This window comes from Arvicola amphibius, chromosome 1, assembly GCF_903992535.2.
Source record: "Arvicola amphibius chromosome 1, mArvAmp1.2, whole genome shotgun sequence".
In the NCBI taxonomy this organism is placed as follows: domain Eukaryota; kingdom Metazoa; phylum Chordata; class Mammalia; order Rodentia; family Cricetidae; genus Arvicola; species Arvicola amphibius.
The window spans coordinates 200,334,886-200,358,959 of NC_052047.1; the positions used below are offsets into that span (position 1 = coordinate 200,334,886).

General features: G+C 42.8%; 1 protein-coding gene and 1 non-coding gene across 5 annotated transcripts in view; one reads left to right on the forward strand and one right to left on the reverse strand.

The window, feature by feature from the left end:
* Grk5 (G protein-coupled receptor kinase 5) overlaps positions 1 to 24,074 on the forward strand; it is a 198,263-nt gene that overhangs the window by 105,074 nt on the left and 69,115 nt on the right. For 3 of the 4 annotated variants that reach the window (XM_038327005.1, XM_038327023.1, XM_038327014.1), the window contains one exon: positions 23,027 to 23,139. In XM_038327005.1, the coding sequence (XP_038182933.1) occupies positions 23,027 to 23,139 (113 nt within the window). Of the gene's footprint in view, positions 1 to 18,988; positions 19,199 to 23,026; positions 23,140 to 24,074 lie in introns of all 4 variants that reach the window. The other variant, XM_038327031.1, reaches the window with a different exon arrangement.
* LOC119806093 lies at positions 5,460 to 5,589 on the reverse strand. Its single transcript, XR_005284125.1, has one exon. It is a non-coding gene; the product is annotated as a small nucleolar RNA SNORA44 (small nucleolar RNA).

The window sequence follows — 24,074 nt, forward strand, 5'->3', positions numbered from 1 at the left end:
GAAAAGTTGGAATAGGCTTACATTTTTGGGATTCCACACTCATGTGTCTGTTTTTGTTTCTTTAGGTGGGTTTTTGTGTTTAACTAGGGCATTTAGCTATAGCCCACCATGTCATCAGCCTCCTGAAAAGACCAGAAACAGTCTTGGATCAAAATAAGTTCAGCTTCCCAGATGCCACCCTCTAGGGTAACACAACCAGGGCTTAGAACCATCCTCTTACTCGCACCCTGGGCCAGCTGCCACCTAGTCTCATAGAACCCTGTCTTGAGTGGGAGGGTGTCCTGTGCAACCCAAGGCAAGTGTGGGACCTTGGTAGCCCATCTTCTTTCTTCTTCTCCTCATGTACTGAGGCCAGGTTTCACTCTGTGCTTCTCATCCCTCAGGAGTTCATGCTGACTAGCTGCTAGCATTGCCAAGTTCAGACAGTTCTTTTTTCTACTTCATGACAGGGTTCCTCTGTGTAGCCCTGGTGTCCTAGAATTTCAGAGATACACCAGCCTCTGCCTCCTGATTGCTATGATCAAAGGCATGTGTCATCACTGCCTGGCCAGAGAGTTCTTAAAATCAACTGATCCTCAGAGCTGCCAGCCTTCTTCTGGGGACTGACTAGTCCATGTATCAAAGATTGCTCCTAGAAAGCCTCTCCTAGAATGAAGAAATGCTCATTTTCATGGGGGTCTGAAATGAGCTCTTTCTACTTGGAGGGAGTCAGGATATTGGTCTGTGGGAAGAATGCTAGGAGAAGCTTGGGAAGATGCTCCTGAAGGGAGTAGCGGGTGGGAGTCACACACAGGTAGTCTCCTCCTGTGCTCTTTGTTCTGTGATTACCTCAGGGCCTTTTGATAAGGAGGCTGGAGAGATTTCTTGGCATTAGTCAAATGCTATTAATACATTAATTATAGCACGTTCATTTGCCATTAAGACAGGTCCTGCAGAGCCTCCCTTTGGCATCTGTTGATGTTCTGCTTTAGAAATAGAAAGTCTGTTGTAGTAGGAGGGCCCGCTTGTTCGTCCTGGCCGCCCGGCTAGCTTAGACCCAAAATAATCACACAGGAACTGTATTAATTAAATCACTGGCTTAGCCCATTAACTCTAGCTTCTTATTGGTTAACTCTTACATCTTATTATAACCCATCTCCATTAATATCTGTGTTTCACCATGTGTCAGTGGCTTACTGGCTAAAGTTTCAGCATGTCTTACTCTGGCATCAGCCCCATGGCTGTCTCTATCTCTGCTTCCTTCTCCCAGCATTCGTCCAGCTTTCCCACCTACCAAGTTCTGCCCCTATCAACATGCCAAGGCAGTTTCTTTATTCATTAACCAATAAAAGCAACACATAGAAAGAAGGACCTCCCACACCCAGTCAGTCTTAACTTTTTGTGGTCAGCCCACCTTTATCTTGGATTTAGCAGATCCAGCCTGGCTCTGGCAGTGAAGGTTAGGTGGTGATAGGGTGAGGGCAGTGTGACACACTTCAGAAAGCAGTCAGCGGGAACTGGGGAGATAGCACAGCTTCGTTTGTAAAATGTTGTTGCACAAGCGAAAGGACTTGAGTTCATCCAGAACCCATGGATAAATCTGGGTGTGGAAGTGGCACACGTATAGTCCCAGCATCAGAAAGGCAGACACAGGCAGATAGATCCCTTGGGCACTCGGATCAGACAACCTTAGTTTCTTAGAGATTCATTGATGCTGGGGTATTATGTTACCTGTTCTTGTCAGGGAATATCTATTTCTAGCAGTGGAATCTCTGTTTAGCATTAGTTTTAGATTAATGATACAAATTTCTTTCCTTCACATTACTTTTGTCCTAGAATAGTGGTTCTCAACCTTCCTATGCTGTGGACCCATTAATACAGTTTCTTAGGTTGTGATGACCCCAACCATAAAATTATTTGTGTTTTACTTCATAACTGTAATTTTGCTACTGTTATTGTAATGCAAATCCCTGATATGCAGATGGTCTTAGGTGACCCTGAGAAGGGTTGTTTGCCCTGGATTGTGACCCCACAGTCTGAGAACCACTGCCTTAGAACTACCTGTTTATGAGAAACCAAATGGCAGCCACCCAGTCAAGAACAGTATTAGGTTGGAAAATGGAGATAGGAGTCACTTGTTTTCACTGAGGGTGGATCCCTGAGGCCAGGAAGCTGGGTTGACCAATCCCCTAACTTTCTGAGGAGTTGGGAGGCCAGAATGATCCTTTGTTTAGCCGTGGACTGAGATTGTCTTGTGATGGTCACAGGACATTTTTGAAGAGGGAGCTATTGAGTAGAGTAGAATAATTCGTTACTATTATACTTCACAAAACAAAACAGTATTTGTCTTGGTTAGAGTTTCTATAGCTGCAATGAAACACCATGACCAAAAAGGAAGTTGGGGAGGAAAGGGTTTGTTTGTCTAACGCTTCCACATTGCTGTTCATCACTGAAGGAAGTCAAGGAGATAAACTCAAACAGTGATGGATCCTGGAGGCAAGAGCTGGTGCAGAGGCCATGGAGGGGTGCTGTTTATTGGCTTGATTCCTCTGGCTTGCTCAGCCTGCTTTCTTATAGAACCACCAGTCCAGGACTGGCAACACCACCTGGGCTGGGCCCTTCCGCATTGATCACTAATTGAGAAAATGTCTTACAGCTGTTTCTCATGGAAGCACTTCCTCAACTGACGTTCCTTCCTGTCTGATGACTCTAGCTTGTGTCAAGTTGACACACAAAACCAACCAGTACAGTATTTATTAAACAACACTATCCTCCAGACCTAAGTTATGTACTGTAGATATGTTAGGGAACATTCCAGTTTCCAGTTAGTACATCTGCATGATGGGAAGATATAAAACAACCATTTGTGTTTGCAGAGTCTGTGGGTTGGGAGTTCAAACATATAGTCCAAATATTTAATTTTCCGTACATAGTGTTTGAAATCTCAGTTTTAAGATTTTAAAGCTAAAAACTGAAAGTCTAATTCACTTGCATGTCTGATTGTTGGTAGACCTTCTATATTTTGCCGTGTGTCCTAGGCTTCCCCTCCAACATGGTTGTTGATTACAAAGGAGCATTCCAGAAGACAAAAACTCATACCTGCTTTGTGGCCTAGCCTCTGACGTCACAGGACTCACATTTACCATGTTTCTGTTATTTGGAGTAGTGATGAACCTCTAGTCAGATCCAAAGGGAGGGGACATCCTTCTTAAGAACATATTATATATTTATATCAAGAAGTGTAAGAGAAGGTTAGAGATGGATCAGTGGTTCAGAGTGAATAATGTTTCAGAGGATCCAATTTTGATTCTTGGCACCCTTGTCAGGGTGGTTCTTAAACTTCAGTTACTCCAGTTCCGGGTGATCCAACACTTTCTCTGGCCTCAGTGGTGCTGTACTCATGTGTACATATCTGTGTGCGCGCGCAGCGCACACACACACACACACACACACACACACACAATTGAAAATAATGAAAAAATTAAAAGAAATGTAAGAGAGACTTGAAAAACTGAGAAAGTATTAACAAAGAACAAAGTGTATTTGAAGAATAAAAATAACTCAGTTTTCAAAATTAAAATTTAACAAATTGAAGTGAAAACATGTTAATAGCAGATTTGTATTAGTATATGAAAAAAATAGGAAGTGTAAATTGTATTAAAATACATAACTAGAATGTGTTAGAATTGCAGCTGAGATGTTTGAAAATAGAACATAATGAATGACAAGTGAGGACTGGTAGGATGGCTCAGCAGTTAAGGGCCCCTACAAGTTACCCTTTAACCTTCACACATATGCTATGGTGCCTGCACTCCTCTCCCCCTCAAAATAAATAACAAACAGCAAATAAACATTAAAAAAGAATGGAACTTCTGGTCAGGTTCTACAGCAGAGCCTGTAGGGATATTTGCCTTTTCATACAGGAACTCTTCTGAAGGTTGACAAAAGGTTACTTCACCAAAATATTCTCTGCCAAGCTTCTCTTAAGCCACCTACAAATACTGAGCTATCTGGTGGGTTCCTTACTGTCAGAGAGGACAGAAAGCAACCATGCCCACCCAAGAATAGCATGTAGGTGAGGCCCAGGCTAGTAGAAGGAAAAATTCCACATGACCAGTGAGGTATGAAGGGACCAGGGCCACCTAGAGCCTCAGTCCATGTGGTAAAGTGATTGCCAGACCCGTCACCCTCTCACAGGTCAGAGATTGATCTAGAAGTGGTGTTTTCCCACTTTAAATGGCAGAGCAGGACTGGGTAAGACATAGTTATTTGACCATAAATACTGGTTAGCTGTTATACTCCAAAGATAAATTGCCCAAAAGAAGACAGTGTAGACTGTGTCCTTCTGCTCTGGAAGCTATTGATTTATTTCCTGGGTCATATTTATTGAGCTGGAAACTAATTCAGTACAAGAGACCTATGTCAAGTCTGCAATCTGTCCCATGGGAGTGTCAGAACTGGATAAGATACGCATTATCAAGGTATCTCACAACAGTTTCTGGCTGTGCAATTTGGCACTTAAAGTCAGGGAGATACTAGACAGGGTGTGGCTACTAATTTTGCATGCTTTGCTGGCTGCTTCCAAAATCCTTTAGCCTCAGGGAAGGCATCAGTTGGAATCTTGTTGCCTTGGCCATACTGCAGAGATCTAAGTCCAGGTAAACCATTAACCAAAACTGTGCGAGAGTGGATGGGCAACACTAGATTTTGGATGAAGTACCAAGACCTTTGCCTGAGCCAGGCTGGACAGCGTCTGTGGATCAATCCTGGTTCTTTTGGGAAAAGCTCGTCCATCACACCCAGAGAGAGGCCTCAGAGTAGTTCTTATTGAACACTGGGTATCACCGCAGATGCTCTGTGATGATTATTTTTCATTATCAACTGCATTTAGAATCCTCTAGGAAACACAACTCTGAGCATGTCTGTGAGGATATTTTCCAGAGAGGATGGAAGGGCTGCTTCTGATTTGGGTAAACACCACTGCCATGTGCTAGGGTCTCTCTGTAAGGACAGAGTTGAAGTACCAGTGTTTCATCTCTCTTTGCTTCCTGACTGTAAATGCAATGTGACCAGCTGCCTCACTTGTCACTTCCTGTATTTTTGGACTGCATCTCTTCTTAAAACTCTGAACCCACAGATATACCTGTTTTTTTCTTAGTTGTATTTTATTTGTTTTTTTTTCTAAGTTTTTATTGATCCTTTTAAATATATGTAAGTCATAAAGCATTAGCAAAAACTTCTGATTTGCAGAGCGGTCCTCTTGTCTGCCCATGTTCTTCCTTTTCATGTTTTTCCAACTGTAGACCAAATCATAGATGATGGTCCCTTTACTGGTCACATAGCTCTTAGTTTAATGAGCAGAATCAAGACAGCCTGACTCCTCAGACTCTTCAAAGAACCTTGAGTTTTAACTGCAGAAGCAAAGTTTTCATTCCCAGGGACACACAACCTGTCTTAGCGGAAAGCCCCAGTCCCTCTTCATATATAGGTAAAACAAGTGGCAGTTGCAATCACTGTTTTGATCTGGGCTGTCAAATTCTCTCCAGGTTATTCAGGATTGTAGTTGGAGATCCTATAGCTACAACCCAGCTATGTGTTGGAAATATGCTGCTTTTATTATTTGTGAAGACAGATTCTTACCTATGTAAACCCTGGCTAACCTAGAAAATTGCTATACACACTAAGCTAACTTGGGAAAGGTGACGGGTGATCCTTCTGCCTCTGCCCTTTCAACCCCCCAAATGTGTAAGATTATATACATGCACCACCATAGCCTGGCTCTGTAAATGACTTTTTTTGAGAAAAACTGGTATTGGTCTTGGATACTTTTTTCCAAGGATTGATTTTTTTTTCCCTTATTGTGCAGAGGGGAAGGAACAAAGGACCTCTTTGTAATCAGAGTTTTCTTTGGGCCACTAGCTCATAAAAACAATATGGAGACTTATTATTATGATAGCTTGCCTATAGCTTAAGCTTGTCCCACTAGCTCTTATAAATTAAATTAACCAATTTATATTAATCTGTTTCTCCTCATGACTTTTTTTTTTTTTACCTCTTTTTCCTCTTGCACATTCTGTTTTCCCTCTGTGTCCACTGGCATCTCTCTTTGGGCCTAGATCATCTCCCCCTTCTCTCTCTACCAGGAAGTCCTACCTAACCTCTTCCTGCCTAGCTATTGGCCGTTCATCTCTTTATTAAACCAATCAGAATGCGCCTTGCAAAGACATCTTCACAGTGTGCAAAAAGATTATTCCACAACACTCTTGGTATGAGTATCTACAGAAGAGTGAGTTTCTAAGCCATGGTGGGTGAGGACAGGGACAGTATTTTGGGGCCCTCCTTGTAGCACACATATATCTGACTGGCTGCATGCTTGCTCATCTCAGTGTTGTCATAAGAACATTAGCCCATTCTCTTTTTTTTTAGGTGTGGGCACAGGTCATTTTACCTGGGGTACTGTTCTGACTTGTGACCTTTTCTTTTATAAAATATTTAATTTTTTTGAGACAGCGTCTCACTATATAGCTCTGGTGTCCTGGAACTTACTATATAGAATAGGCTGGGCTCAAACTCACAGAGATCTGCCTGTCTTTACCTCCCAAGAGCTGGGGTTAAAAGCAATATGCCATTACTCCTGGGTCTTATTTATTTATGTCTGTTTGAATTCATGGGCTTGCTGTGTTATATAAAGAGGTCAGAGAACAACATATGGAGTCAATTCCTTCTATCCTATAGATTTGGGGCTCAAACTTAGGTTCATCTGGCTTGGAAACAATGCCTTTACTTACCTGTGCCATCTTGCCAAGGCCTGATCTTGAGATTTGACTGGCATGTTCTAGGTCTTAAGTGGGAACAAAGATTGAACTGTGCCAACCTCTTGCCCAGCCTTCATGCTCCTGCCACTCACCTAGCCATCTTCTGGCCTGCTCCTATTAGTCCCATGTCCCCCATTTTTTGTCCCATGTGAAGTGCACTAGCTCTTCCTCCACAGTTCTCTCAGAAGTCATGTGGGAGATAACGTTAGCAAGCTCTGTTACAGGCCTGGAAATAGGGCCAAGTGATTCAACAGAGGTCATAAGCATTACCTTAGAAAAGTGGTAGAGCTAAGTCTCACAGCTCACTCCTGTCCATATACCATTATTTCAGTCTTCCGGGGGCTGCTCCACCAAAATGCCACTTGCAGCTTAATCAACAGAAAACTTAACTGTCTAACAGCGTCCAGAGATTGCATGACCAACATCACGGTGTCTTTTGGAATGGTTTCTGGTGAAGCCTCTTCCTGACTTACTGTATCCTCAATGACCTTCCTTCTGACTCCCATTGTTAATTCCTCTTCTTATAAGGACACAAGACCCACAGATTAGGGCCGCATCCTGATGAGCTCAGATACTGTTATCACCTCCCCCAAGTCTCATCTCCCAATATTATCACATTGAGAGTTAAGGCTTCAATGGAAGGGATACAGTTTAGTTCTTAACACATCCTGTGCCCTTTCACTGTTTTGGGATGCTGTGATATACAAGGAGGTGTAATCAGAGAAGTTATGTAGAGAATTTTTTTATAGGAGCCCACAGGTGGGACTGAGGTAAAATCTAAGGCTTTCTGAAGGAGTTATGTGTGCATGCACCACATACTAGGAAGAGGAATTGTGGTCTATATTTAGGGGAATCTGGTTAATTTCAGGTCTGCTTCATCTTGCTATCCACCAGTCAGTAAACTCAGATGAACTGGAGCTGTTATTCCCGGAACTGACCTTCTCCCCATGGATGGGGCAAGGGATCTTTGAGTCTCTGTCTAGCCTAGCAAAGCTAATGTAGGTTGATATAACCCAACCATGTAGCACTTCTGTGACTTAGTGTGGAAGGGAATAGGATGGCAGCTGGACAGGGGAAATCAAGGACGTAAATTGAGGCGCTTCCTTTAGCAATGTAATTCTATTTGTGTCAGGTAGCTCTGACTGTTCTGACCCGTGCTACTATCTATTCAGCTACCCCTTCACTCCAAAGACCTGTCATGTGCAGGACTTTGCTTTTATCCTGGGAAGGCAGCCATGAGAGCATAGGCCCAGCACTCCACCCAAGGTTCTAAGTTGAAGATGATAGGGAATAATAAACAGTCAGACGATTTCCCAAACCAACCCATATTTAGTACCTCTTGAGGAGGTCCCTTGTGAGTAATGTTGACCTGGATGACCAGCTCAGCATTGTCTCTTGTGCCCTTGAGAACACAGCCAGGATGAGACAGTCTTGCACAATTCTGGCTTCTTGGGAAAACAAAATTAGGTTCTTAGAACCAAGGTATTTAATTTATGTTCTATACCCCAGAAGTAGTTCTGTTGACCTTCAGAACCTCAAACTGTAACTCTGAAATGTCCTTCTAATGAAGATAGCCTAGGATACCTCCAGGAAGGAAGACTAAATAGTATTCTATAAGGAAAAAAATGTTTAGCATTTCTACCATCTTGAGGTGAACATGTGATTTTAGAGATTTGAGGACTTAATTCCTCAGTCTTCTATGTAGTAGGAGGCTGCTTGTTCATCCTAGTCACCCAGAACCAAATAACCACACAGAAACTGTATTAATTAAATCACTGCTTGGCCCACTAGCTCTAACTTCTTATTGGCTAACTCTTCCATCTTAATTTAAACCCATTTCCATTATTTTATATTTTACCATGAGGTTTGTGGCCTACCGGCAAGGTTCTACCATTCTATCTCTGGCAGTGGCTGCATGGCTTCTCCCTAAGTCCACCTCCTTTCTTCCAGCATTCAGTGTAGTTTTTCCCTGCCTAGCTCTACTCTACCCTATCACGGGCTCAGACAGTTTTCTTTATTAACCAGTGGTATTCATAGCATACAGAGGGGGAATCCCACATCACTTCTGTAGTCAGACTTTTTCTGTCTCACCTGCCAGCTCCCAATAGCCACATAGAGACTCTTATTAATTATGAAAGCTTGGCTGATTTCTTAACTTGTTTCTTTTCTTTTTTAAAAAATTTTTAAAAACAATCTTATTTTACATACCAAACCCAGTTTCCTCTCCCTCTCATCATCTCACTCCTCCTAACTTTCTCTCCACTCTACCCCACCCCCCATACCCTCACTCCTCAGAGAGGGTGAGGCACTCCTATGGGGGAATACAACAAAGTCGTCACATCACTTGAGGCAGGACCAAAGCTCTTGCCCCTTTATCTAAGCTGAGTAGATATCCCTGTAGGGAATGGTCTCCAAAGAGCCAGTTTATGCCTTAGGGATAAACTAGTTCCACTGCTAGTGGTCCCATCAACTGCCCATGCCATACAACTGGTCACCCTCATTCAGAGGGCCTAGTTTGGTCTTATACTGGTTCCTCAGCTGTCATTCCAGGGTTAGTGAGTGCCATAGCTTGAATCAGCTGTTTCTGTGGGTATCCCCCACCATGGTCTTGACCCCTTTGCCTTGTAATTTCTGGAGTCTAGGAGTTTGGACCAGTGCTTCGTGGATCTCTGCATTTGCTTCCATCAGTTACTGGTTGAAGGTTTTATGATGACAATTAACATAGTCATCAATCTGATTACGGAGAGGGGCTGTTTAGGTACACTCTCTGTTGTTGCTTAGATTCTAACTAGGGTCATCCTTTGTGGTTTCCTGGGAGTTTTTCTAGTGCCTAGTTTCTCACTAACCCCACAATGGTTCTCTCTTTCAAGATATCTTTTTCTTGTTCTCCCTCTCTGTCCTTTACCCAATTCAATCTTCTGGATTCCTCATGTTCTCCTCTCTTTCCCTCCTTTCCCTCCCCACTCCCTACTACTACTCTCCCCATTCTCTCCCATGCTGCCAATTTACTAAGGATATCTTATTAGACTTGTTTCTAACTAACTCTTGTAACTTAAATTAACCCATTTCTATTAATTTACTTTCTGCCTTGTGACCTTTATTACCTTTACTCTGTACTACTTTTCCTGCTTCCTCTGTATCTGACTACTTGTGACTCCACCTTCTTCTTCCCAGCATTTTCTCTGCCCCCCAAATCCTGCCTAGCTATTGGCCATTCAGCTTTTTATTAAATCAATCATAGTGACCACCATATTCACATTGTAAAAAAAAAAGATTATTCCTCAACATGTCACATTTTTTGTCTAAATAGATGAAAAAGTGTTTTTTTTTTCATTTCTTTTTTCTTTTTCAAGACTCAGTTTCTCTGTAGCTTTTGAGTCTGTCCTGGAACTAGGTCTCGTAGCCCAGGCTGGTCTTGAACTCACAAAGATGCACCTGCCTCTGCCTCCTGAGTGCTGGGATAAAAATGTGTGCCACCACCACCCAGCTAGAAGGAAAGGTTTTAACTCTAACAAGTAAAACTATAAACAATAAGATCAATTATCAGGTGAGAATTACAATGTCCAATCCATTGTTTTGGCATAAGGTTTTGTACCTAGTTTACCTTGTATCATAGCTAAGTAAAAACTGCAGCTATAACTACTTAGTCTTCAACTCAGTCAAAGACCCCACAGGGGATATACTATTAACATGAGTAAACAGGAAGTGCAGTGCAAACCACTTCCACAACTAAAAGAAATAACAAGAAAACAACTGACTGGACAGTCACCTAAGTTTCCTTTGTATGTTGGAGCTCCATCTTTGGCCTACAGGCTTAGACTATCTGACAGACTTTTCTGTGAAACAGGAATTTTTGAAGGACTGTCCTACCCTATCTTGGCTAAGTTTGACAGTCACATTTCTTTATGTCCTGCTGGTTCAGTTTGGACAGCATATTGTCAGCAGTTGAGGCAAGGGTGGTTGTGCTTACCCAAATGCCTAGATTTTGCCATAAGGAAAGAAAACTCCATATAGAGATTCTTCACTGCCTATTATCTTTTTTAAAAAATAAATTGGTGTGTCCAGGAGCATATGTGTCTCACTGTCATGAATAGCCTTATGTTATTAAAACATTTTAAATACCATATTCTGTAGGTCTTTGAAGTGTTTTGTAGATACCTACCTATCTAAAATATATCTCTGTATGACCTTGAAAATATACCTAACAATGACTATAAGTTTGATAGCTATAGATGATTATTAAACCTGTAATTATTATCCTAAATAGCTTTAAAATACTAAAACTTTACAAATCTTTTAAAACGAGCTTCAAGGTATAATACCTTAAACAAGAATGAAAACATATATACAGTGTTACAAAAATAACCTTAAATTTTGTGTCAATATACAAAAATTCTGCAATGTAATATATTGAGATTAGTGGTTATGGTCTATTTGGGACACCTCTTTGTTGAGGCAGGGTTTCTTTGTGTAGCCTTGGATGTCCGGGAATTAGTTTCTATAAACTAGGCTGACCTCAAACCTTACAGAGATATGCCTATCTCTGTCCTCCCCCGAGTACGGGATTAATGGCATGTGCTACCATGTCTGGCCAAATTGTATTTTTGATCAATCCAATTACTTTTTTCCCCACTTATCGTCCATGTTATGTCACCCAGAAGGATTGTTTTTAGGTTTTCCATCAGTTAAATATCCTTTTCAAGGTTGTCAAGAGGAAGAAAGGAGCAGAACTAGGGAGCAGTATCAGCTGTGAGGAAACTTATGGGGTCTAGACATCATGAGATATGTGGGACTCTTCCAACAGAAAGAAGCAAGGAGAAGCATGTGTGAGGTTCTGCCTGCGTCTATTCGGTGTTGTATAGCTTAGAAAGCTTTAGTCTAAAATAAGTTGGTGTTTCGCAAGAAGTGGTACTGCATGCTGACAAATTGATTGTGCTCTTTTATGAGATAAAAATGAAAATGCATGAGGCATTTTACTTCCTTTGCCTCTGATGATTAAAGTATCTATTTGGTTCCTTGCAGAAGAAGGCCCTTGAAGAATTTATATGAGACACCTGTGTGGCATCCATTACTGGTGTCTAGACTGACAGAGTAGATCTGCCTTGTGGTGTTCAAAGTGTCACGTCCCAGGGAGGAGCCTAGAATAGCCTCCAATGGGGTCTTTGTGCCAGGTGTGTGGGAGTCCTTGAGTGAAGATCTTGGAATTTTAAAGAAAGGTTTATTTATTTGGGGGACCAGAGAAATGGCTCAGCTGTTAAGAGCTCTGGCTGCTCTTCCAGAGGATGCAGGTTTGATTCCCAGTATAAATACATACACAAAAATATTATTTTTTAAAATAAAGATTTATTTATTTTTATTTTATGAGTATGGGATTTTTGCCTTTGTGCATGTCAGCACACTGTGTGTATGTCTGCTCCCTGCAAAGGCTAGAAGAGGGAGCTGTATCCCCGGGAACTGGAGTAGTTGTGAACCTCCATATGTGTGATGGGAGCCAAACCCAGATCCTTTGCAAGAGCAGTTAGTGCTCTTAACTGCTGAGCCGTCTTTCCAGTCCCTTGGATTTTTTTCAAGTTTTAAAATTACATTTTATTTATGTTTTGGGGTTTGCATATGCCACTCTACAAGTCTAAGACCAGAGGGCCACATGCAGCAGTCAGTTCTCTCCTACTGCATGGATCCTGGGGATCAGATTCAGGTTGTCAGAGTTGGCGGCAAGTATCTTTACACTCTGAGACATCCTGATTGCTTGGGGGATCTTGAAGTTTTAATAAAGGATCTTTGCCTTTATTCATCTGATGCTCATATAGGAGGGACTGTTTTTCCTATAGAGTCTTGAACCCTAACCCTGGCCCAGCATAGGGAGAAATTTGGAAATGACATGTATTAGCATGCAGTCATTTAATAGCTGCTTTTGCATTGGGTTTCATTTCACCTAGGCTGGGACTCAAACTTACTAGGTGTAGTAGCAGAAAATTGGATCCTAGCTTTGATTTCCTGTTTCTACTTCTCAAGTGCTGGAATTACAGGTGTGTACCATTATGCCTGTATCACGTGGTACTATGGATTGAATCCTGGACCTCAGATGTGCTAGATAAGCATCAACTCAGCTAGAATTTCCTCCTCACATCTCCTCCTTCCTTCTTTCTTTCTTTCTTTCTTTCTTTCTTCTTTCTTCTTTCTTTTCTTTCTTTCTTTCTTTCTTTTTCCTTTCTTGTCCTTTCTTTCTTTCTTTCTTCTTTCTTTCTTTCTTCTTTCTATGCAGTACTTCTAATACTGTACCCTAGCTGACTTGAAACTCACCATGTAATCCAGGATGGCCTTGAACTTTTGGCAGTCTTCTTCCTCAGCAACACGATTGTCTGGCCCTGTATTATTAGATCTTAATCTGTTCATTTACAGGCTCAGCAAATGCTATTGCTCATAGCTCCATGTCTGGTGCTGTGCTAGGTGTTTGGTTGTGTGAGAAGTGAGGTAGCCTAGTCCCCTGCTGGCTCTGAGGTAGGCCAATACCTGTTATATTTCTGTCCTGTTGGCTTAAAGACTCTCCTCCGTGTAGGTCCCAGCACAGGAATGTGCTGGGGAAATGCATTCCAATACCCCATTAAAGCCAAACATTGACTTTGGGACAACTGGGGACTTGAAGACTCCCCCTTTAAACAGGAATACCAGATTTGTTTGGGACAAAAGAAGTATAAAACAGGATCCTAGTGAATAACTGGTTCTTTGGGGCTGCTACTGCTCTTTAATCAATCATATATTGGTCATTTCATAAGAATGTAGACTGTTCCAGGCACTACAGGGAGAAGATAGTAAGACAGAGAGGGCTTTTAGCTTGGCTGATGAGCGAGGCTGCTTCTTGGGACAGTAGCCAAAGGCATCAGGCAAAATGTAAGTTACACAACCCTGTGTGGTTCATTCTGCAGAACTGAAGATTCAAGAAGGTGATGTCAGGTTTAGTTTTCCATAGCAAGACTGGAGAGGATCATCCCAATCATTCTCTTAGCTCGTCTAGCCAGTACATGAAGGTGCTGTTTGACATTCTAAGAATGAGGGCTGAGGGGCAGACTGAATTTCATGCTAAGTCTCATTTCTTTGCACCAGGTTGAGAAAGAGTTCTGGGCATTCACTGGTGAAATGCCTGCCCTGAATGCACAGGCTAAAGCTGTCTGAGTCCAATTGGGAATCATGTTGAGGAAAATCATGTTTAGGACTGAGAAATTGCCAACCCAGAGACATCAGGTCATTTGGTAAACCATCATTAATTCAACCTTCCCAGGCATTCACTTCTCAAGCTGCTTTAGGGCTGTGTAGCTGTTAACTCACTATATGCTGGCCAATGGCCCAGGAAGAAGTAGGGACACCTGGTCCAGGGGTGGGGAAGATAGTTCAGTTAGCTTGTGGAGGTTGATATTTAGGTGGCTGCCCTCCACCACTTTCTGGCCTGGCCTTCCTGTAGTTTGTGTTATTAGCTCATTTCTCCTGGTGAAGCCAGTCTTGGCCCTTGAAAGGCAAAGTGGACCCAACTTTGGAAGATACAGAGCCCCACCTGGCCTAAACTCTTCCCCAGTAGGCTTGCATAGCCAGAAGGGTGTTGTCATATTAGAGCAACAGAAGTGCTTAGAAAAACATGATGCTCCAAAAAGTGCAGTAACCACCCTTTTTCTCCACAGCTCTCTGTTCTAGGGCTTAGAAAGCTGAGGCTCCTCAACACCCAAGGTCATCAGAAAATATTACCTTGAAGCTCATGTTTACAGACGTAGTAGGAGGGCAACAGAATGAGCTTAAAGATCTCAGGGGTTCTGATGTCACATCCACCAACAAGACAACCTCCCTGTGGCACTATCAAAACAGGAAAGTTCATGGATGATGGACTCAGGGTCATATAAGGTCAGAGGTGGGGCCAGAGGCAAAGTACAGTTCCCTGGTCCAGCTCTGTGCTCTTTAAAAAGTGTCAAGCCAGCTGGGCTCAGGTCCACTTCTCCTTGATCCTGGGAGCTCTGCGCCATTTTTTTTTTTTTGCATTGAGTTGAGAGAGAGTCTTGGGCATCCATTGGTGCCTGCCAATGCACAGACTGAGTCCCAGTAGCTCTGATTGGTACCTAGAATCCAGCAAGACACCTGGACCTCTTTCATTGCTGTTGGATAGGAGGCATATTAGTGACAGTTAACCATCTGGGATGAACCTTATTTCCAGCAGATTGACCATGGAGGGGTGCAGAGGAAATGGCCTGAGATTTGGAGTAGGATTGTTTCTTTCATTAGTTTGCTCATTCATTTTACGTATACACCTGTGCTGCTGTTTGGGCCGTGTACTGTTGCAGGTGCACAGTAGTGAGCCAAATCTTATAGGAATATAGTGTTGGTAAACTTTCACAAAGCATTCATTCTGTCCCAGTGCTGATATTGTCTGCCTTGGTGTGGCCTGGGCATTTGCAGTCTAAACTGTATAGGTCTGAATAGAAATTTTGTTTCAAGAAGAGAAAACAAACAAGCAAACAAACAAAAACAATAGAAAGAATACCCCTGTACCTGGATGGTATTCCTAGGATGGTTGCAGCAGGGCCCCAGGGTAGAGAACAGCAGTCACCCTAAACCACCCTTTCCTTGGTTGCTCTGTGGCAGCCCTGGTCCCAAATTGCTGGGAGGTTCTGCTTCAGGCTTGCAAAGTAAAATAGTTCTGAGCACTACAAGTTTCCCACCTCTTGAGCAAACTTGGACAACTGACAGTCACAGATCTTTGCTTTCCAGGCTCTTCACTGATTTTTCTGCTGGGCCTTTAGAAGCGTTGTTAACCTCCATCTGTGACAATTTTAACATTTATAAAAGTAGAAGCAAGCACAGGTCATGCATTTGTGTGTGTCCTCCTTGCACCTAGCATTCCAAAGAGCCAGCACTGATGCACCAGGTAACTCTTTTGCCACCAGGTGTCATGTCCTCTGAGTAGTTTGCAGAAATGAGGCTTTCAGTCACTGAGAAACTTTGGGGGTAGAGGAAAGCAGTTCATATCCAGTGCTTACAACCACTCCTTTACAAACTGGCAAGAAAGAGAATCAGATTTGGAACTTGATTCTGTCTTGAGCTCTTCTTAGAATTCTGGGCCCATCATCCCGAGCTGTTCCTCCAATTACTCTCACCATACCTCTTAATTTTCCAGCTCATCATCCCATTCCCACTGTGAGGAAATATCTATATTCTCTGCTTTTCTATACTCTAAGAATGAGGAGGAGGTCGCTGCCTGGCTCTGTGGTTATGGTATTTTAAAGAGGCCCCAGTGTGAACGCTGTATCTCCACACTCCTGTCAATATCAGCACTAGTCCCTTCCTGGATTTCCAGGTACCCTCCTGATGTACTTGTACAGGCAGGCATTCTTCCTTCCCTCTGCCTGTTCGCACCTGCTCCAAAAGCTGTTGATCTTGACACATGGTTTGTCCAAGTGCCACCAACCCTGTAAAACCTGGGCTTTATATTTATGATATTTTGAAGATATGTGCCAAGCACAGGCATTAGTAAAACTAGAGGCTGGAATGAGAGTCACAGGAAGATGAGTTTCGGTGAGAGTGTGTTTGTGTAATGTGTCATTTTTATTTATATAAAGCATCAATTTTGAAGTAATCAGAACTTGCTCAGTTGTTGCTGACTAAATACCAAATGTTTCCCTTTTCATGCTCCTTTTTAAGGAGCAGACTGCAAGGAACTGCCCTTTCGCAGGAAGCTACCATGCCTCTCCAACATCATAGACTATTTTTCCTCAGAGAAAAAGCCAGACCGCTTTTTCCAGTTTTGGCAAGAATTTCTGAGAGAAAGCTGATTTCAAATCACCTTTTCTGTTTATTTTATTACACCTGTCATATGGCAGAATAGAGACTTGTGAACTTAATCCATTCTCCACATGAGTTTCCCACTGAAGGGACTATGAGGAACTTATCTCCTTGCCAATAACCTGATGCTTTAGGGAAACAAAATTAAATGAAGTACATTGGAAGAGAAATGGCTGCAGAAATCCCTTTTAAAGCCCCCGCCCCCTTCATTTACCATAACATGTGGTTTCATTTCAGAGGGCCCCGGTGTTAGCATTTCCATTTCCTCAGGAAGCCACATTTCATTCTTGCTCTTATTCCTGAAATGGAACGTACATTTTCCTTGGCTCGAGTTCAAGGAGTGCTTGGGGCAACAATGAAAACAGTTATAAGCAGGTTTCAGTCATGGTTATTCCTCCCCAAGCCACCACCCATGGGTGTTCCTTGCTTGATCCAGAAGGATTGCCAACAGCTCTCCCAGCGCCAAGGAGGGTGTTGGGTAGCCACTGGATTGCACTCAGGTCTTGTGGCCATCAGAGGGGAGCCCTGCTGTCCTCTATGCCTGTGTTCTGGCTTTCTGTTGGGAGATCTGGTTGCCCTCTAAGTGCCCACATACCACAGAGACTTAATTAAGAAAGTATGTTCCCATTTCACGTAACTGGAAAAGAATGAAGACAATGACAACATTTATTTATCTTCACTATCAATATCATTCCTGTTTCTGAGTCTTAAAGGAATTATCTGGGTTGCAAGTTTTGACCTCAGGCATGAGCTATTGAGAATGTAGTTTCTTTCAGAGAGAGGGTTTCAGTGCAAGCAAAGCTGGTAATAGAGCCAAGCCCTCCCAGAATTTGGATCCAGTGGCTCAAGGACAGAGAGGTAACTCGGCCGGAGAGCCTGCTTTCATGTCACCAGGAAGTCAAGCCTCTTTTCATTGGTTCCATTTACTTACCTTTCTGAGCCTTCAAAGCAGTAAAAGCCATAATTTCTATCATCTATCTTCCTGGAACAAGACAGACCATGTGCTGGGAATAGGTGGGGTTCTCCTATGGGTTGATGATAGCTCTGGTGGCAGCAGGTTAACTGTGGTTGAGTGTTCTGTGGGGCAGCTGAGCCTCAAGAAAGGGACTTAGCCAAGACAACCTAGTTACCCAGGGCCACTTAGTGTCTGTCAGCATTATTTCTGTAGGTAGCTGGGTAATCCTGTTATAGAGGAGCTGCCTCAGCCATTGTGGTCTCTATACACTGTGATCATAACCTCCTGCTGTGAAAGACAGTCATGACATAGCTATCCACACCTGACCGAGGACCTGTGAGCCAAAGGATAGAGGCAGCACTCAGATCCCAATATATCACTAGCTCCGTAGGAGTTTTCACCTAGGGAAGCAGCCCTGTTTGCCTCCGGAATAGAAGGATTGGGAGCTTAGATGTTTCTGATCTTTTGAACTGATCAGCAGTGGATATATAGTTTCTGGAATCTCTGCAGATCCAGCGTTGGTGATAGAGGAGGAAGCAGTACTTGCTTGTGAGTGGTACAGGAGCTTGCTGTAACAGGTCACTCAACATGCAAATATTTTGTACATAGGCTTTTATTTTGAGTCATCTAAATACTTACTGTTCAGGGCTGAAAGGCTTATTAGTCAGCCCATTTTTGTTGTAATAAACTAAAAGCTAAAATAAATTAGCTTAAAGGTAAAGGGGAATCTGTTGGTTTATTTAACTAAAAAGTCCAGCAATAGAACACATGACTTTGAGTATGACTGAATCTAGAACTTGTGTGTTATCTGGGACACTGCTCAACTAGATGCAGCTGTAGCTTCATTCTTTATCAAAAATGTTACCCCCCCCCCAAAAATAGGGAGTAACCAGAAGCACTAAGTGTGTCTCCTGCTAAGGCTTTACGATTTCAGGAAAAGAAGCCCTATTATGATGGTGCACACCTTTAATCTCAGGACTCAGGAGGTAGAGGCATATGGATCGCTGAGTCTGAGACCAGCTTGGTCTATTACAAAAAGAGTTCCAGGATAGCCAGGGCTACACAGAGAAAAACTGTGTTGAACTCCTGCCACCCTCTAAAAAAGAAAAAAGAAAAAAGAAAAAAAGAAAAAAAGGGAAGGAAATAAGGAAGAAAAGAATTTTAGGAAAAGAAAAAAATCAAATAGGTCCTTTTTAAAGGAGTAATTCTGCTGTCTGGTAACTACAGACATACTTAGACCCTCACAACCAATTCACATAGTGTGGATCCAGGTGCTTGCTCATGAGATACCTCATATTCTATGAATACTAGGCAGTCAGGTGTTAAAAGGCTTACAAGGGAAGTTGTGAGTGGTGTAAATTTATATACATACGCCTCCATACATGTTGGGCTAGAAATTTAAGAGTATTTCTCCCTTTAGGAGGGAAGAACTATTCCACACTGGAACAGCCTGTTCAAACACAGATCTGGGCTCCATCTTGGGAATTCCTGTCAGTCTGAATGAGCCTGGGGATCTCTAGTTCCTGGAGGATGCAGGCATATCCTTGCTTGGAGTAACACTGCCCTCAAGTGAGGCCACAGTTAAGATTTTCTCATTTTGTGGCTGAAGAAACAAGCTCAGAGAACTCAGGTTGTGTGACTAATTTCTTTTTCTTTCCTTTGGTTATCTTTATTGAAATGTTACTGCTTACCTGCAAGTCACCAATTTCAAGTGTATAACTAAATGACTTTTTATAAACATGTACAGCCATGCAATCACTTTAGTCATGACATGGAACATTTTATCCATACCCAAATCTTTCTCATGCACCTCTGTCATGAACTTCCTGCTTTCTCACCATAGTTCTGATTTTGGTCACTGGATTTGTCTTTTTTGAGTTTTAGACTTATAGGACCAGCTGTACATGTGTTTCTTTTGCTTCCAGGTCTTGGACACACACAGTTGTGGATGGAGTGGCGGGGCTGCATCCCGCCACCCAGCTAGCTTTACACCCGAAATAATTATACGGAAACTGTATTCTTTTAAACACTGTCTGGCCCATTAGTTTCAGCCTCTTATTAACTAATTCTCATATCTTGCTTTAACCCATATTTAGTAATCTGTGTAGCACCACAATGTGGTCGCTTACCAGGAGAGATCTTAACCTGCATCTGTCTTGGACAGGAGAAGCATGGCAACTCACTATGGCTACTGCCTGAAGCATCTGCCTCACTCCCAGCATCCTGTTCTGTCTACTCCACCCACCTATGTTCTGACCTATTGGGCCAAGCAGTTTCTTTATTAATTAACCAATGAAAGTCCTCCATCACACAGTGACCCTTGGGTTCATCCATATTGTGTTTGCTGCTGATGTCTATCTGTGTAGTGTGAGTGTTAAGTTGTATTTTATTACAGTATTGTGGCATCTCATGGTTTTTCCTGTGTTTGTATTGATGTATGTTCTTTCTAAAGGTTACCAGACTCTGGAGGGTCTTGGTTCCACCTGGAATAGACTTGGCTTTCCTGACTTCATACCTGCTTTCCTTACTATTAGCTATATGCTCAGGTTTCAAGGATGTTTTCAGTACTTATTAGCTCCTCCTTAGGTTTTTTAAGATAGTAGACATTCCCTGGATTTAGGAAGGAAGCAGCTATGTCAGAGGAATCAGTTCTGTATCACATTACAGTGTAAAGGGGCTGGAGGCCCAAGGGCTGGAAACAGGGATTAATGTGATCAAATTGTGGCACTCTACCTGTTTTTGTAAATAAAGTTTTATTAGACATAGTCATATCCATAGATAATTCATACAGTGCCAAGGGGACTTTCATTGCAACTCCATTATTGAACAACTATGACCCAAACAATAAAGGCTTCAAAAGCTAAAATATTTACTATTGGTCTTTACAAAAGTTTACCAACTTTTGCCTTAGATTTAGGGAGGGAGACAGACACTAGATTAGTAATTAACACCAGGGGTGGAGAAAAGCAGAGCTTTGGACTGGGTAAAATTGATCTTCAATGTTGGCCTTGGAGTCCTTCTTAAGACTTCTAATCATTTGTGAAACTGGCAATCAAGTAGAGCTCCAGTCTATGAAGAGACTCTCAGTACCTGGTCATTCTGATGCCTTTATTTAGTAGAAAAGAAACTGAGGCCTAGAAATTCAGGCCCATGATTACTTGGAGTGACAGGTGAGACTGCTCCTGCCAGTACCTTCCGTCTATAGTGTCCTTAGATTGTGAGAGGCCTGGGTCAGGTATTGCTAGGGGAAAGTTCTGAGAACAGGGCCTTTGGTCTTGTTGCACCCTCTGTTGGTTGATGTCTTGGCAAATGACAGGCTGGCCTGGGAAGATGGAGAGGGAAGAGGCTTGGTGTGCTGTGTTTGAACATAGATATTGAGACAGCTACAGTTATCACCAGGTAAATTCATCCTCCTACACAACATGACTTGATGATGCTTGTTCCTTTGTTCCTTGCTCCTATCCCCGAGCACCTTCCACTTTCTTTAGGCTATCTCTTCAAGTCTGCTCTGTGACATTTTGTAGTAGTCACATACTCTGCCCTGAATTAAAGAAGTGACCTTTAAATTAAAAGAACCTTCTAGTGCAGAGAAGCAAGCAGCTTTTGAAGAGAGTTTGATGGATATATGTCTACTCTTTGTAGTTACTGTCAGATATGAATGCTCAGGCCTCATGCTGGGCTTTAGTGGCATGGTAGAAAAAAAAACATATCATCAGTCTTAAGTCCTCAGCACTCTAGAGATAAGCAAGCCTCTTTTCAGGAAGTTCTAGGAGCAGCTCCAGGGCTAAGGACACATGCCCTAACCTTAGTGGCTAGGTCCAGGGCATGGGCCACTTTCTGAACCTATAGCTGTAGCCAGTAAATAGACCTCCAGTTTGGCTATTACTGAGTCAAGTGCCCATGCTTGACCTTATCATTATCATTGTGGGGAGAATGAAGGTTCTGATTGGATTGGGCTGTGTCATTTGCACTCTCTTTCTCCTCCTTCCTCCCTCCCTCCCTTCCTTTTTTTTCTCTATGTGTAGCCCTGGCTATCCTAGAACTTGCTCTGTAGACCAGACTGACTTCAAACTCACAGATTAGCCTGTCTCCGCCTCCTGAGTGCTGGGATTAAAGGTGTGTGCTACCACCTCCTGGGTGCATTTGCTCGTTCTTGAACCTGTCATTATAGCTGGAAGACAGGTGACTCTGATTTGCTAGGGTTGAATCACAAACCATTTTCAGAACTTGAGAAACATCAGCCTCCCAATACCAGAGGTTTGGTGGGGATTTTTTCGGACTTGGGGAGAGGATGTTCCCTGGAAGAGAAGATGGTGTAGAATAAAGAAGACTTACATCTGGGGTAATAATAGGTTCCCTTGCTAGTGAATGGTTGTCCTTGCTCCATAACTGCCAAGGACTCAGCCCTTCCTTCCCACCAAGTTGCTTCCAAGCTCTTTTAGTTTGAGGGACAGCTGTGGATTAGAAGGTTGGAGCGTCGGGGACAGCATGGCTCAGTGGTCATTTCCTTAAGCATCCTCTGCCTAGGGAAAGCTCAAAGAATCTTAAGTGTTATTGCTGGGAAAGAATCCTAGTTCTAGCCCCAAATATGTGCTTTGTTTTTCATAGGAGGAGGACGGGGTGAGCCATTGAAATAATAAAACATCCAGTGCCAGCGCTCCAGCTCCTGGCTGGGGTTGGGTGGTTCATCTTGTTTTTTCTTAAGGACCCTCTTGGTGTCTGAGTGGCTGAAGGCTCGTCACTTCCTGTTTCTATGCCTGTTCATATGGGAAATGCAGTTTTTATTTGAAGTATTCAAAGTGTGGGCTTTTCTCCAATTGGGTAAAAATGGAAGAAAAAAAGCAAAAAAAGCAAAAAATCCAGTGCAAAATTGTTTATACTAGGATGCTTTGAATTATAAGTAATTTAGGATTTTTGTTTTCAAACTGCCCTAAGAAATCAGTTTTTCAGATTTGCTGTGAGCTGCAGGCATGGATTAATCCAGAGATCTGGACATTACCAGGGAACAACTCTGCTTCTTGTCATTTTTTCAGTTCTGCCCTCCTAGTTCAGCCCCATTCTCACAGCAGCTTTCCACGCAAGGTCCTGGACACTGTTGTAGGCACCGACTTCTGGAGCAAGAGGGAGTACTAGCTGAGTTGGTATAGGCCATGAGCCTGACACCTTCACCCAGTCACCAGAATCAGGCTTCTTTTCTTGTTGTTTGGCCAGAGAAGAGCCATAATTGCCAGAACCACTCATGTCTCTGCATAGAAGTCATAATACTGAAAAACAGCTAGGTTGGCCTGGCACCATTCTCTGTTTTAGACTGCTATCTCTCTGTCCAGATCCTATGAGATAATGGCTTACATTCACCATTATCTGGCCTCGTCTATCCAGAGTTCTTGACACAATTATAGAGTAACAGGTTGCCCTCCCTAGTGCTCTCCTGGTCTCACCACACTTTTCTTGTCTCCAGACAGAGATTACTGCAGTCTATGTGACAAGCAACCAATTGGGAGACTGCTTTTTCGACAGTTCTGTGAAACCAGGCCTGGACTGGAGTGCTACATTCAGTTTCTGGACTTGGTGGTAAGTCTCTGCCAAGTGGCCCTTGGATTTTCAGTGATCAGCAGTTGGTTTTTGCCAGAAGGAAATAAAGATAAACCTGATGGTTTTGAAACCTGAAGTATTTAAACTCTTGTTGCATGAGAAGGTTCTTAATGTTGAGGTAGCTCTTGGATGCTGTTGCCCTCCCTCCAGCTGAGATGCTTCATGTAAAATACACAGCCCGTACCTTTGTCTGCCAGTTTACTATTTCTCCAGGAAATGCAAACTTTTGGCTTTTGAGATTCTTGTTCACCCCATTCAGCAGAGCTTCCTGAACACAAAGGCACCATCTATAAACTCTTGTTCAGTGAGTGCCCATTGACTGTTTCCAGCCAGCCCTCACTATCTCTATCAGGTGGCCAGTGCCTGATGCTTCCAGGACTTCCTTCAGCTGTGTTGTGTCTCATTTGTTTAACAAAAGCATAAGCTTTAAAGGAGATTATGAAAATTCTCAGGAGTTCATTCGCCTTTGATCAAGATTGTCAAGACCCCTAAATTCATCGCCTACACAACTACCCTTTGGATTTCTATTTGGGAATGGAGATTAGGGACTTTAGGTGGCCAGGGAAGAGCAATAGGGAACCCCTGTGAAGGGAGTGGGGCCAGCTTGTATTTCCTGTCAAGGACAGAACCTAGATACTATTGTTTCCTAGAGACTCACATGGCTTCTATCTCTATTTACGCTGGTTCCCCGCAGTGCTCAAGTTTTTATGTCTCTTCACACTTTCCTTGCTGTCTCTAGACCAATAAGCAAAGCAACCCTAGTACACATCTTCATTGAAGTTCCACCACCTCTACCAAGTCAGCATATCCAACACATGCAGCCACTTCTCCCAGGTCCTCCAAACTCTCAGCCCCAAGAATGTACCTGGCTCCCCAGTTACTGGAAGCTGAAGTCTTTGCAGTGGCCTCAATTC